At 40.1% G+C, this 12372-nt stretch overlaps 1 protein-coding gene across 2 annotated transcripts in view; it reads right to left on the bottom strand.

Annotated features, from left to right (window-relative positions):
- NELL1 (neural EGFL like 1) overlaps positions 1-12372 on the bottom strand; it is an 847777-nt gene that overhangs the window by 435689 nt on the left and 399716 nt on the right. For both annotated transcript variants that reach the window (XM_059138327.1, XM_059138338.1), the window contains exon 13: positions 7706-7831. In XM_059138327.1, coding sequence (XP_058994310.1) covers positions 7706-7831 — 126 coding nt within the window. The remainder of the gene's footprint in view (positions 1-7705; positions 7832-12372) is intronic.

Below are 12372 nucleotides of genomic sequence, written 5' to 3'. Positions count from 1 at the left end.
GTGGTAAATGCCCAGTAGTATTATTGCTGGAACAGAGTAGTTGTGCTTTTTAACCATATGAGGAACCTCCATAATATTTTCCACAGTGGCTGCACTGGTTTGCATTCCCACCAACAATGCAAGAGGGTTCCTTTTTTCCCTATATCCTCATTAACACTGGTTTTTTATGTTTTTGATTTTAGCCTTTCTGACAGGTGTGAGGTGAGATCTCATTGTGGTTTTGATCTGCATTTCCCTGATGAGTGGCGTTGAGCATGTTTTCATGTATCTGTTGGCCATCGGGATCCCTTCTTTGTAGAAATGTCTGTTCATGTCCTCTGCCCATTTTCTAACTGGATTATTTGCTTTTTAGGTATTGAGTTGTATCAGTTCTTTATGTGTTTTGGACAGTAACTCTTTATCAGATAAGTCATTTGCAAATATTTTCTCTCAATCATTAAGTTGCCTTTTAGTTTGATTGATCATTCCCTTTGCTGTGCAGAAGCTTTTAATTCTGATGTAATCCCAATAGTATATTTTTGCTTTTGTTTCCCTTGCCTCAGGAGACATATTAAGAAAAATGTATATCCAGTGTCAGAGAGATTGCTACCTGAGTTCTCCAAGGATTTTTATTGGCTGAGGTCTCACATTTAGATCATTAATCCAGTTTGAGTTTATGGTTGTGTATGGTGTAAGAAAGTAGCCCAGTTTCATTCCCTCGCATGTTGCTTTCACCAACACCTTTTGTTGAAGAGGCTGTTCTTCCCCTGCATATATTCTCTCTTGCTTTGTTAAATATTAATTGACCATATAGTTCTAGGTATATTTCTGGGTTTTTTATTCTGTTCCATTGATCTGTGTGTCTATTTTTGTGTCACTGCCATCTGTTTTGACTACTGGAGCTAATATAACTTTTAGTCTGCAATTCAGATACCTTCAGCTTTGCTTTTCTTTTTCAAAATTACCCAAGTAATTTTGTAATTGGAAAGTAATTTGGAATTACTTTAGCAACTCAAGGTCTTTTGTGGTTCCACCTAAATTTCAGGATTTTTTGTTCTAGTTTTGCAAAAAATGCTAGTGGTATTTTGACATGGATTGTATTAAAATGTGTAGAATGCTTTGGGTAATACATACATTTTAACAATACTTATTCTAATCCATGAGTGTGGAATGTCTTTCCATTTACTTGTGTCACCTTCAATTTCTTTCATCAATATTTTATACTTTTCACAGTGTTTCACTGCTTTGGTTAGGTTTATTCCTAGGTATTTTACTACTTTTCAGTGGGATTGTTTTCTTAATTTCTCCTCCTTCTGCTTCATTATTATGGTATAGAGATGCAACAGATTTCTTCATATTGATTTTTATCCTGAGACTTTACTGAATGCTTTTATCAGTTGTAGTAGTTTTTCAGTGGACTCTTTTGGGGTTTTCTACATAATATCATATCATCTGCAAATAGTAAACATTTTACATCTTTCGTACTGTTTTGGATGCCTTTTATTTCTTTTTGTTGTCTGATTGCTGGGGCTCATACTTTCAGTACTCCATTAAATGAAGTGGTGAGAGTGGACATCCTTGTTTTAAGGGTAAAGCTCTCAGTTTTTCCCCACTGAGTATGATTTTAGCTGTGGGTTTTTCACATATGGCTTTTACTATCTTGAGCTATATTCTCTTTCAACTTACTTTGTTGAGGGTTGTTTTTTTTTTTTTATCATGAATGGATGTTGTACTTTGTCAAATGCTTTTTCTGCATCTACTGAAATAATCATATGGTTTTTAGCCTTTCTCTTACTGATGTGATGTATCACACTGTTTCATTTGTGAATATTGAATACCCTTACATCCCAGGAATAAATCCCACTTGATCATGGTGAATGATATTTTAATGTATTGTGGACTCTGTTTGCTAATATTTTGCTGAGGATTTTCTCTCTACAGAGCTTACATATCTCATAATGCAGCCTTGGAGGCAAGGGCCCTTTCTCCAGAAACTGGTTGAGTCATTACTTCCTGACTTTATGTTATCCACTCTGGATTTTCTAGTCAGTAATATGGAGAAAAATTCTCCTCCTTTCAGAATCTTTTCTACCAGGGCGGCTGGGTGGCTCAGTCCTTAAGCATCTGCCTTCAGCTCAGGTCATGATCCCAGGGTCCTGGGATGAAGCTACACATCAGGCTCCCTGCTTAGGAGCCTTCCCTCTCCCACTCCCCCTACTAGTGTTCCTGCTCTCCATCTCTCTCTCTCTCTGTGTCAAATAAATAAATAAACTATTTTTTAAAAAAATCTTTTCTACCATTCTGTTTTACAAAAGAAGACTGCATATTAGAATCACTGGGACCTTTAAACAAACTGAAGCCAGGGAGGTCTCAGACATAGACCAAATGCAAGGGTATACCCGAACATTAACTTTTACCTGTGTCCTGAGTGATTCTAACCTGAGCTGAGAGTTGAGAACTTCTGCACAAAAACAAATCAGGATCCTGGAGCCCTGCTTTCAGCACTGTCACATCCCTCCTCTGAATGGGGAAGTGGGTAACAGAGCCAGCCATTTAAAGAAGGGGGGGGGGGGAAGGGTGGGGACATACCAGCCAAATCACAGCAAAGGATAAATGTCCCTTAATAATCATCACAACTTTTAGCTGGGTTTTGGAATACCCAAAACTATAAGTCTTGCTTCGACTTTCTTTACTCAGTATATCAGTAGATGTTTCCTGCCATCTTTAATAAAAATAGTTTTTCACCATAAAACATTTGATACAGCATCTTTCACTCAGTTGAAGTAGTCTACAGGCCCATGACTGGAATGTCATTCTTAAAGCTATCTCACCTTTTCTGAGCCTGAGAGCCAAGTAATTAATAACCCGTTAATGCTGCCAGGGAGTCAGAAGTAAGTAAGAACAAGCATGTCCAAAACAAGCACATGCTATATGCTTTAAAGAAAAGGATAATCAATAGACATTTTATGACCATGCTCTACTAAGTTGCAGAATGTTCTATTTTGGCTCTACTTCATATGGCTCTGCTTCATAAAATGACATCAGGTACTTCATATTTCAAAGTGTTCTTTGTATCTTCTACCTTAGGAGAAAAGTTTTTTTTTTTTTTTCTCTTTCAGAAAACTGGTCTAAAATTTGTAACAGTGGCCTTTTACTCCTACTCCTAAGTCTTTTAAACTATTGCCTCACCACCTTTCATTATAAGGTACTTAATTTAAACCACTAAAATTAATGGACTATGATATCTAACTATAACCAAGCTTATTTCAAGTATTTCAAATATTTACTTTCTTAAAGCTTTCCTCCATGCCAATATTAAGAAAATACAATTCCTCTGAGCAAGGTAATAGAAATCACATGGGATACAGGTTATCTTACTTGTTTCCTTTATTTCTTACCTTCATGGGAAGTTTCTGGCATAAAAATGAATGCTTACCCATTCCTGTCAAGTACCTGTCTTATTGCTGCATGCTTTTGTCATAAATCACAGGTATTCTGCTTTGGAGCTGCCTGAGAATCTAATGATAACATCTTATCCAACAACTTAAACACAGCCTTAGTTTAACTGGGGATAAATGAAAGTCAGGGACCAGTAAATCAAGGAGTCTGATCATCGCAAAAATCAAAAGGTAAAGAAAAGAGAAAAGCACCCCACCAACCAATTTCAGGGAATCCTCCAGTTTCGAAATTCATAAAAGAATGAAGACAACCCATGGTTCTCTTATAGGAGAGAAAGTGAAGTGAAGTAGACTCACACAAATCCTAAGGCCAAAAACTGGCCCAAGTATCCAACATTTTCAATCTCACCCTTTCAAAGGGCAAGGGATGCTTTCCTAGAAAAAAGTACAGAGCCTTGTATATAATACACGGTCATGTCGGGGAATCCCCAGCTTCTAGGGGTAAAAATTAAGTCATAGCACATTTCAAGTTGTGGGTAAGTACTCTTGATGTAAAACCCTCCTTATTTTATTTTCCCATGAGATATGATTTTTTTTTCCTTTTTAAAACAAGATAAAAAGGGGGAAAGAGTTAAAGTTTCTTCTCTATTTGACACACTGTGTTTCCCCTTGAGCATCTCTTTGTCTCAGGTGCAGTCTTTCTAAAAGGATCGTGGTTATCAGCATAAACTCTGGAAAGGCTATCTCAGGGTGTCTTCTTTGGAACTTAAAAAGGGCTAACAACTAACATGAGATTAAACACCTAATGCTCATCTAAATTCTACTAAGACTTTCAAGAGGGATTGATTTGGCAAATACTGGAACATATTTTGACAGTCAATATACATTTGAGATTTTTCACGTGAAGACGTTGCTTCAATCATGAACTCTCAGGGCACAGAGGTCATTTATCACTACTCTCACTGACCGTATTTCTTAATACTCATGACTGATACTAGTTATGTATTAGATATATGAATAAATGAATGACACGGGTAAATCAATCAATCATTCAGTAATCTATTACCAAAGCTGGTAGATCTTCTTTACTTCTAGGCTCACTAATTTTTAGTTGAACGTAATTTTTCAGTATTACTACTGACTTCTAGGGCAGTTCGGGTCCGGCTAAATGGCACACTAAAAGAAAGAAACAGTGACCTTGACATACTTAGCAAACTAACTTAACAGTAGCAGCAGAATCTGACTGCTTTGGGACAGAGTCTAGAATGAACTTTGGAAATCAGGAATGCCAATAATGAGAAATGCGGTATCAGGAGCTTGGGGCCAACCAAGAATGCGTTCAGGTCTGTCAATTTCTCCCAGAAATTGATCTTTGAAAAATGAAATATCTGAAAAGATGCCTTACAGTGGCCAACATCTATTATACACCTTACTTATTGCCACAGAGAAGTAGAGACTCAGAGGAAGAAGTCTTTGCCAATAAAGAAATGACAGAGATTGGAGGTGGGGACTGGATCCGTCTTGGAGAGTGAAAAGCACCTCTGGCCTAAGAGGCTTACTTTCAGGACACCAAGGGAAGTATCAGAGCTCCAGCTTACTACACGAGCATCTCATGGAGGCCCTAGAATTTGGTCTAGAGGAGAAATGGCAGGAAGAATGCTTGTCTCATAGGTCTCTTCGCTCCCATCCATTTTCTCCACCGTGAAATCCTACCCCAATCCACTCACTGCATGCTAACATGCCTCAGCAAACTACAGGAGATATTCTTGGCTTGCACTCCATTCTGGAAAAATCAAGCAACTTTTTCTTATTGTATTTTGCTTGTCCTTCCATCATAGTACTTAGTGCTGCTTAATATCATCATCATTTTTATGAGACTACTTTCCCCAACACACCGTGTACTGTTGAAAAGAAAAGGGTTATTTTAATAAGCAGCTCCCGTCAAAGGAAACACGATCTGTTGCGAATCTACTAAGTGTCAATCACTACGGTATTCATTAGCACCATCGACCAAATATTTCTAGTTTTCTCCTAATTCTAGGCATGAACCAGAATTCCACTTCCTCATCCCCTTACATGGGTTTAGGTAGTGATGACTAGATCTAGTAGATGAGCAGAGCGTGGAAAGGGTATGTGTCCCTCCCTGAAAACAACATGGAATGAGTGTTGCCAAGACCACCCCCCCCCCTGGCCAGGCTCTCTCTTTCACATCTTGGTGACTGGAAATGTTCACAATACTGACTGTTCAATCTGCTTGTACCTCCACAGTAATTATGACAAGCAGAGAAGCTTTCCTGCTGACCAGTGAAAGACAAACAAAACCTTATTATTTTAAGTCCAGCATATTTGGAGTTGTTACTGCAGAACATCCTGACTGATCCAAGTGCCATGATAAATGTTTTCACATATACAATCTGATGTTCACAATAACCTAAGAGTTACATATCACAGCTACGGCAGATACAGCAGATATGAGCTTTCATTCATAAATGAATTTTTTTTAAAAATAGCCCAAGGCTAAATAGTTTTATTCATTCCTTCATTCAATAAATATTTGTTGAGCACTGTGATCTGCCAGGTTCTCTACACCCCCAACTCTTCCAGCTATGTTATGTTTTTAAGTAACCAAAATAGGTAGTGAAGAGAAAAGGTCCCCGTTCTCAGATCTGATATTCTAATAGAGACAAATTTTTGAAAATCACATATAAAAAATAAAAACTCTACGTGGTGATAAGTGATATTCAGAAAATTAAAATCAAGTGAGAGGATCATGGGTAGCCATCTAATTATGTAAGTCAGAGAAAGTCCCTCTCAGCCTCTCCCTTTATTTTTTTTGAGGGAGGATGCTTGGGTACCCACTGACATGCCCACCCTTGTCTTTTATTCAAGTAACATAGTTTGCTTTCTCAAAGTAATTCTATAAATAACACATTTTTTATCTCGTTCCATATATAAACCACTAGGCAGGGCACCCATCCTTAAGAGGCTTTGAATGAGCACTAAGCCCCAGTCTTTTCGCCCTTTGGGAAAAAGTAAAGCAGAGGCAGTATTCTGCTGTGACTTCAACAAGGACTTTCTAAACAGCAGGGCCTTAATCAAGGTTTAGGGAGTTCCATGATATGTGCTATTGTTGTAGAAGGATATTCACTGGTTCCTTCTGATCATAGAGTTAAGGTAAATCATAAGGACAAAGAAACTATCGTGTAGAACATAAGATTTTTAGCCTGTGTGTTTACAGGTCCAAAAGGGTTTTGTGCCCCCCTTAAAATGTTTAGCTCTCAGCATGCTGTGTTTATGCAATCTCTTTTCTCTCTAGGAATTTTAGTTATACCACATAAAAGATAAATGAGATTGGCCATCTGCGGCCATCAGAAACCTATATTACCCTCATCAGAAACCTATATTACGACTCCTTAGCCGAAATATAGTAACTTATAAATATACAACAATCAATGGAAAAAGCGTTTTGGATGTACAAACATGCTTCCCTAACTTCTGCCACTTTCTGCGCTTCTGAAAAGGTCTTGGGAATAAGACCTTTTAAGAGTCTTATTCACTAAGAGTAGCAGTCCATTCTGAGTGAAAAATTCAGTTTATAGGACATTGTTAATAGGATATAAAAGGAGGCAGGAGTTAGGGAAAGGTACAAAAATGACTGAAATTTTGTGCTCAAGGGGCACTTTTCTTCTAGATTACATATTGGTCACTTAAAGACATCTGACCAAAACCAAAAAGACTCAGAACCTTTACCACTCGTGGCCAAATTACTATTCACATCTCCATATACATAACTGAAGTATATTGGAATCCCCCACACCAACTGCCCACAAAGACAGCACTGCTCACAGGAAGGCACCACCCACATTCCTAGAGTTCCTACCTGCTGAGCACTGCAAGCCCTGCCATATGGGGGAAACTGAACATCAGCACATGTCAATCCAAAGTTTTGACTGGCTCCGATAAATGCCCAATCCCCGACCAAGAGGTACTCTGTTCCCCTCTAAACTTAATCTTTGTCTTTCTTGATGGGGACAAAGTACATTTTCTTATATTCAAAAACATTCCAGCATGATAGAAGGAAAATAATTTGGTAATTTTCTATCCTTAAAACTGATGTCTCTAGGCCCGCTGGGAGTAAAAATAAATTACACAGATAGAACTCCTTTTCGCACCTTTTTCTCCAAAGGGAAGGGTAAAATAATGCAAGAGGAAAAACTAGCTGGCTGGGTTACAGTAGTACCGACGACACCTGCAGCTAAATTTAACAACACACCTAGGGTGCAGAGAAGGGGTAAATCAGAAAATTGAAGTTGCTTCTTCGTGCTCACCTGTGCAAGAGAAGTCATCGACTCGAATGTAGCCTGGGACACAGTCACAGCGATATAACCCAGCCAAGTTCACGCACACAGTATTGGCATGACAGTAATGCATCTTAGCCGCACACTCATCAATATCTGAAAGAGAACAAAAGAAGCAACATCACAGTTAGGTGAAGGAATGAACCCTACTCACTGTAATCATCTGACAAGGAAATTGAAATAGGCAAATGTCCATCAAAACTAAGAGAAAAAGCAAGATGCAGTAAACACAAAAACTCAAATGCAAATTCAGCTGCATTCAGGTTCTTTAGATCCCATCTTGAGCTGAAAGTATTTGGAGAAAGAGGCAAGGTGAGATGTAACAGTTAAAAAACCAAGATGTGGGGCACCTGAGTGGCTCAGTGGGTGGGGCCTCTGCCTTCAGCTCGGGTCGTGATCCTGGGATCAAGCCCCCATTGGGCTCTCTGCTCGGTGGGGAGCCTGCTTCCTCCTCTCTCTGTCTCTGCCTGCCTCTTGGCCTACTTGTGATCTCTGTCAAATTAAAATAATAATAATAATAATAAAAATTTTTTAAAAAGAAACCAAGATGTGGGGCACCTGGGTTGCTCAGTGGGTAGAACCTTTGCCTTAGGCTCAGGTCATGATCTCAGGGTCCTGGGATTGAGCCCCACATTGGGCTCTCTGCTCGGCAGGGAGCCTGCTTCCTCCTCTCTCTCTCTGCCTGCCTCTCTGCCTACTTGTGATCTCACTTTGTCAAATAAATAACTAAAATCTTTAAAAAAAAAAAAAAAAAAGAAAGAAAGAAACCAAAAAGTATGAAGATTGAATTTGCTGTTATTAGTCTCTCTCCAAGGAGGATGGTGGAGTTAAACATCCAAAACCAAGGAGTTCTGTGTCCAATGAGTTGATACCAATTAATATTTATCAGATGTCCACTGTACATGGTGTAGCTTGTATCAGAGAGATCAAGAAGATCCAGCCCTCTCCTCTCATGTGTCTTACTAAGACATGCTTTAATCCATCTGTTAAAAAATGATGGCACAGCCAATTTCTCCCATATTGTACTATGAATATAGACAACAGCTGTTGTCTAATGCAAACTGACATCTTTTGTCCCTTGACCTGGAGATCCCTCCCATGTGACAGAATAATGGGCTGATTCAACAAAAAGATTTCTTTCTCTCTGAAATGGTAGTCAGAGCATCGCCCGCTTCCTCATCAGCATTCATGGTAAGAACTGAAATAACCCAAAGCCTTAAGCAGAGACTTGAGTCTTTCCTGGAAGTTGTTTTCAAATATGCCTTGAGTGTTCGTTTTACTCAAAGTGCTTATGGAGATGGAAAAGAAGGGATGGTGGCGCACAGCATGAGGACCTAACACAAGGAGAGTTCTAGCTCTGGTTCTTCCAGTTACTAGCCTGTGTCTTGCATTTAACCATGCTGAGTCCCTGAATCCCTTTGTCATACAGGTCAGTTCTGAACCTACTGCTTCACATCTTTCAATTCATTATCTCATATAAGCCCCATTCAATTCCATGATCCGAGTACAGCACTTCTGACATTCTGAAGTCTAGAATATTGAGGCTTAGAGAAGTTAAATATCTGGCCACAAAGTCGCCCTGTTCGGATTTGAACTTAGCAATCAGTCTCTTACTTGCCATGCTTTACTTCATGGAAGCACCTTGAAAAAGACAGAGGAGCGTAGTGTTACTATGAAGGTAACCACTCAAGTCCTAAAGCACTTCATGTGCAGCAACAAGGATAAAAACAGCTATGACGGGGCGCTAGAAATCTTACTTATCGATTTTAAAAGTGAAAGAAGATTGACTTATTTCCTTATGAAACACACTGAAATAGTATCAGATTCTTTTCAGCACTAAAGATCTGTCAGTCCATAAATAAAAGTTAGTGTGGAATAACTGAGGTCCTAGAAGGACACTCGTAGTTAGCAAGACTTCCTTAAATGTGAGGACAAAATACCAGAAATTACTGAAGTGCTTCAGGCAATAAACGAAGTGTTCTACTTACACAAGATCATGTGCTTCCAAAAATGATCTAAGACAATGCACAATTAAAATAAAAGGACAACGGGACTATAAAAACTATGTAATGAGATTCCATCAAGCTAGGGTATGAAGGGAACTCTCCAACGAATTTAAGATAGAAGAGTAACTGCAGATAAGCATGAGATGCAATTCAGATCTTTCTGGCACCCAGGGCATTAGAATTCTTTAACAAGTCGATCCCTGGCATCGTTGAAGCATTTTGCTTCGCCGAACAGTGGATATCACAAAAGTCAAGAGGAAAAGTTTTCCAAAAAGGAGTGATGATCACTTTGGTCACCTACTAAGAAGTTGAATAAGATCAAGACATCACTAACCACGAGATTTGGCATGAAGTAGTTCACCGCTGACCTTGACCTAGGAAGTGTAGATTTGGGAAGGTGCTGGAGAAAAGCCTGAGTCAAGTCAAGATGGGAACAAAGAGGAAGGAGCAGAGAAAGAAAAACAAGGCAAACCTCTTGAGATTTTTTTTCCCCATAAAGAAAAATGGGGTAGTAGTTCTGGGGAGACTCAGTGTCAAGAGAGTCTTGCATCAAGATGGGAGAGATCACAGCACCTTTGTATGCTCTTGGGAAGGATTCGATACAAGTGAGGCAAACTGATGATGTAGAAGACAAAGAGCATTGCGGGAGCAAAGTCTTGTGGGAAGCGGTGCCCAGGTTGAACGAGCCATCTTGACAACAAGAACCAAGCCGAGATCAGGGAAGACGTGGAGCTGGCTGGCAAATTTAATGGAAGACAGAGGAAGTAGCTCTCCTTAGCTTATTTTAATTTTCTCAATGAAAATGAAAAGAGAGGGTAACACCTGATAATTAAGAAAGGGAGGAGGTATCAGATATTTAAGGAATGGGGATAAGGTATTAAATAGTCATTTTGATAAAAGGGGACAATTCTTCAAGCGGATAGTTCAGGGGCTAAAGAGCTGCTGTGATTTATGATTGTGAACGAGTTAGTGAGAGCAGTCAACATGGCCATGTGCTTTTCTCCAATTTCACTCAGGTATTCGGGGGCAGGAGAAGGGTAACTGGAAAGTTTGGTGCAACCAGAGATGAGTTTTTATCCAGATACAAGTCAAAAGAGATATAGGGGAACTGAGGGAATAAGGAAAGAGTTGGTGATAATGAGGTGTCTAGGAATCTCGGCTATCAAGGACAGATGTGAGGACATGAAGAGGGAGGCAAACAGCTGAAAGCAGGACTGGGTACTAGGGATGGGCACTGCACTGCACTTGTCAGATATCACTTCAGAACTAGAGAATTTAATCCCCCAGCTAATGGGACTACTGTCTGCTAATGCCATCAGTTGTTATCCTTCTAGGGAGACTGTCCTTGGCTAATGGGAGATTATACAGTCACCGTCACACTTCATCCTGGGAGTGATCTACAACAAAGACTGATTCTCATTGACCCCAGCTCAAGATAATTCTAAAGGACCATCCGGATTTCAGAGCCCTCAGCGAGATTGAGCTAACTTCTCCCTCTGTCCAATCCTCCATTCTTGCCTTCCCCAGAGGCCTTCATGCCAGGAGCATTCCCTAATAATCTCCCTGCATCCCAGCGTCCAGACCAGAGTTTGCTTCTTTAGGGAACCCAAAGTGCAGCAGGAATTTTAAGGGAGGCAACGTGTGGTTACCATGAGGGTACTAGAATGCAGGAGCTAGAAAGCTAGGAGACAGGGTTGAAAAGTGGTGTGCTTGACATTAATATTTTGGAGGTCATTCAGTTCCTGTTGATTCCAAGGTCTTTCATGCAACAATGCGGGGAGTGGAAGAATAGATCCCTCTAAGTGAGAGGCTGGGAATACCAGAAGCAGCCAGGCTTTGGAGGGAGTTGGCTGGCACTGGTGTTGTTCCTCAAATATTACCAGTTTTCCTTCTCCAGGGCACACCATACAAAGGTACTTCCCCATCCTCTTTGAAATTAAGCATAGCTATATGACTAGACATGATGTCTGAGCAAAGCATACCACCCCTAGGTGAAAAGATTAAGAGCCAGCACTTGGCTTACCACATTTTCTTGTTCCTGCTTTGGAAATCATGGAAACACTCAGCCTGGGTCCCTGAGTGAGGAGCCGGCAATCAGACAAGTCTGATGACGACGCTGCATGAGCTAGAAAGAGGCTTCTGTTCATTTAAGCCATCGGGCCCACCCTGACTGGTGACTAGAAAAAGCATCTCCAAGAGATCATTAAGCTTGATCTTAAAAGATGAACAGAAATTCACCAAGGAGAGACCAGAGGTGGGGAAAAGCAAGGGAAACTACAGAGGCTAAACATGTTGTCTCTGCAGAGTTAGGAAGGGAGAGCATCAGCGAGTCGTTTATCCTTCTACTAATTCTCCTTCTACTAGGCCCTGAAGCAGAGGATGACCAAAATGCCACCACAAACCTCACAGCCTGGCAAGGCATTGAGCAAAACTTTTAAGTTCTACAAGGAATGGAAGACCTTTAACAGGGGGATTGGATGTGATCCAAGAGAGCCAGAGAGGCAGTCTCTGTGGATGTGACGTTTCATCGAAGACCTGAAAGGTGAAGGTGAGAGGAATAACATATCAGACAGAGAAGAATGTTGGAGAAGAATTAAGGGAAGGACCTTTGTCTATTTAAAGTGAAACTGG

This window comes from Mustela lutreola, chromosome 1, assembly GCF_030435805.1.
Source record: "Mustela lutreola isolate mMusLut2 chromosome 1, mMusLut2.pri, whole genome shotgun sequence".
NCBI classification, from domain to species: domain Eukaryota; kingdom Metazoa; phylum Chordata; class Mammalia; order Carnivora; family Mustelidae; genus Mustela; species Mustela lutreola.
This window is presented reverse-complemented; position numbering and strand designations above follow the sequence as displayed.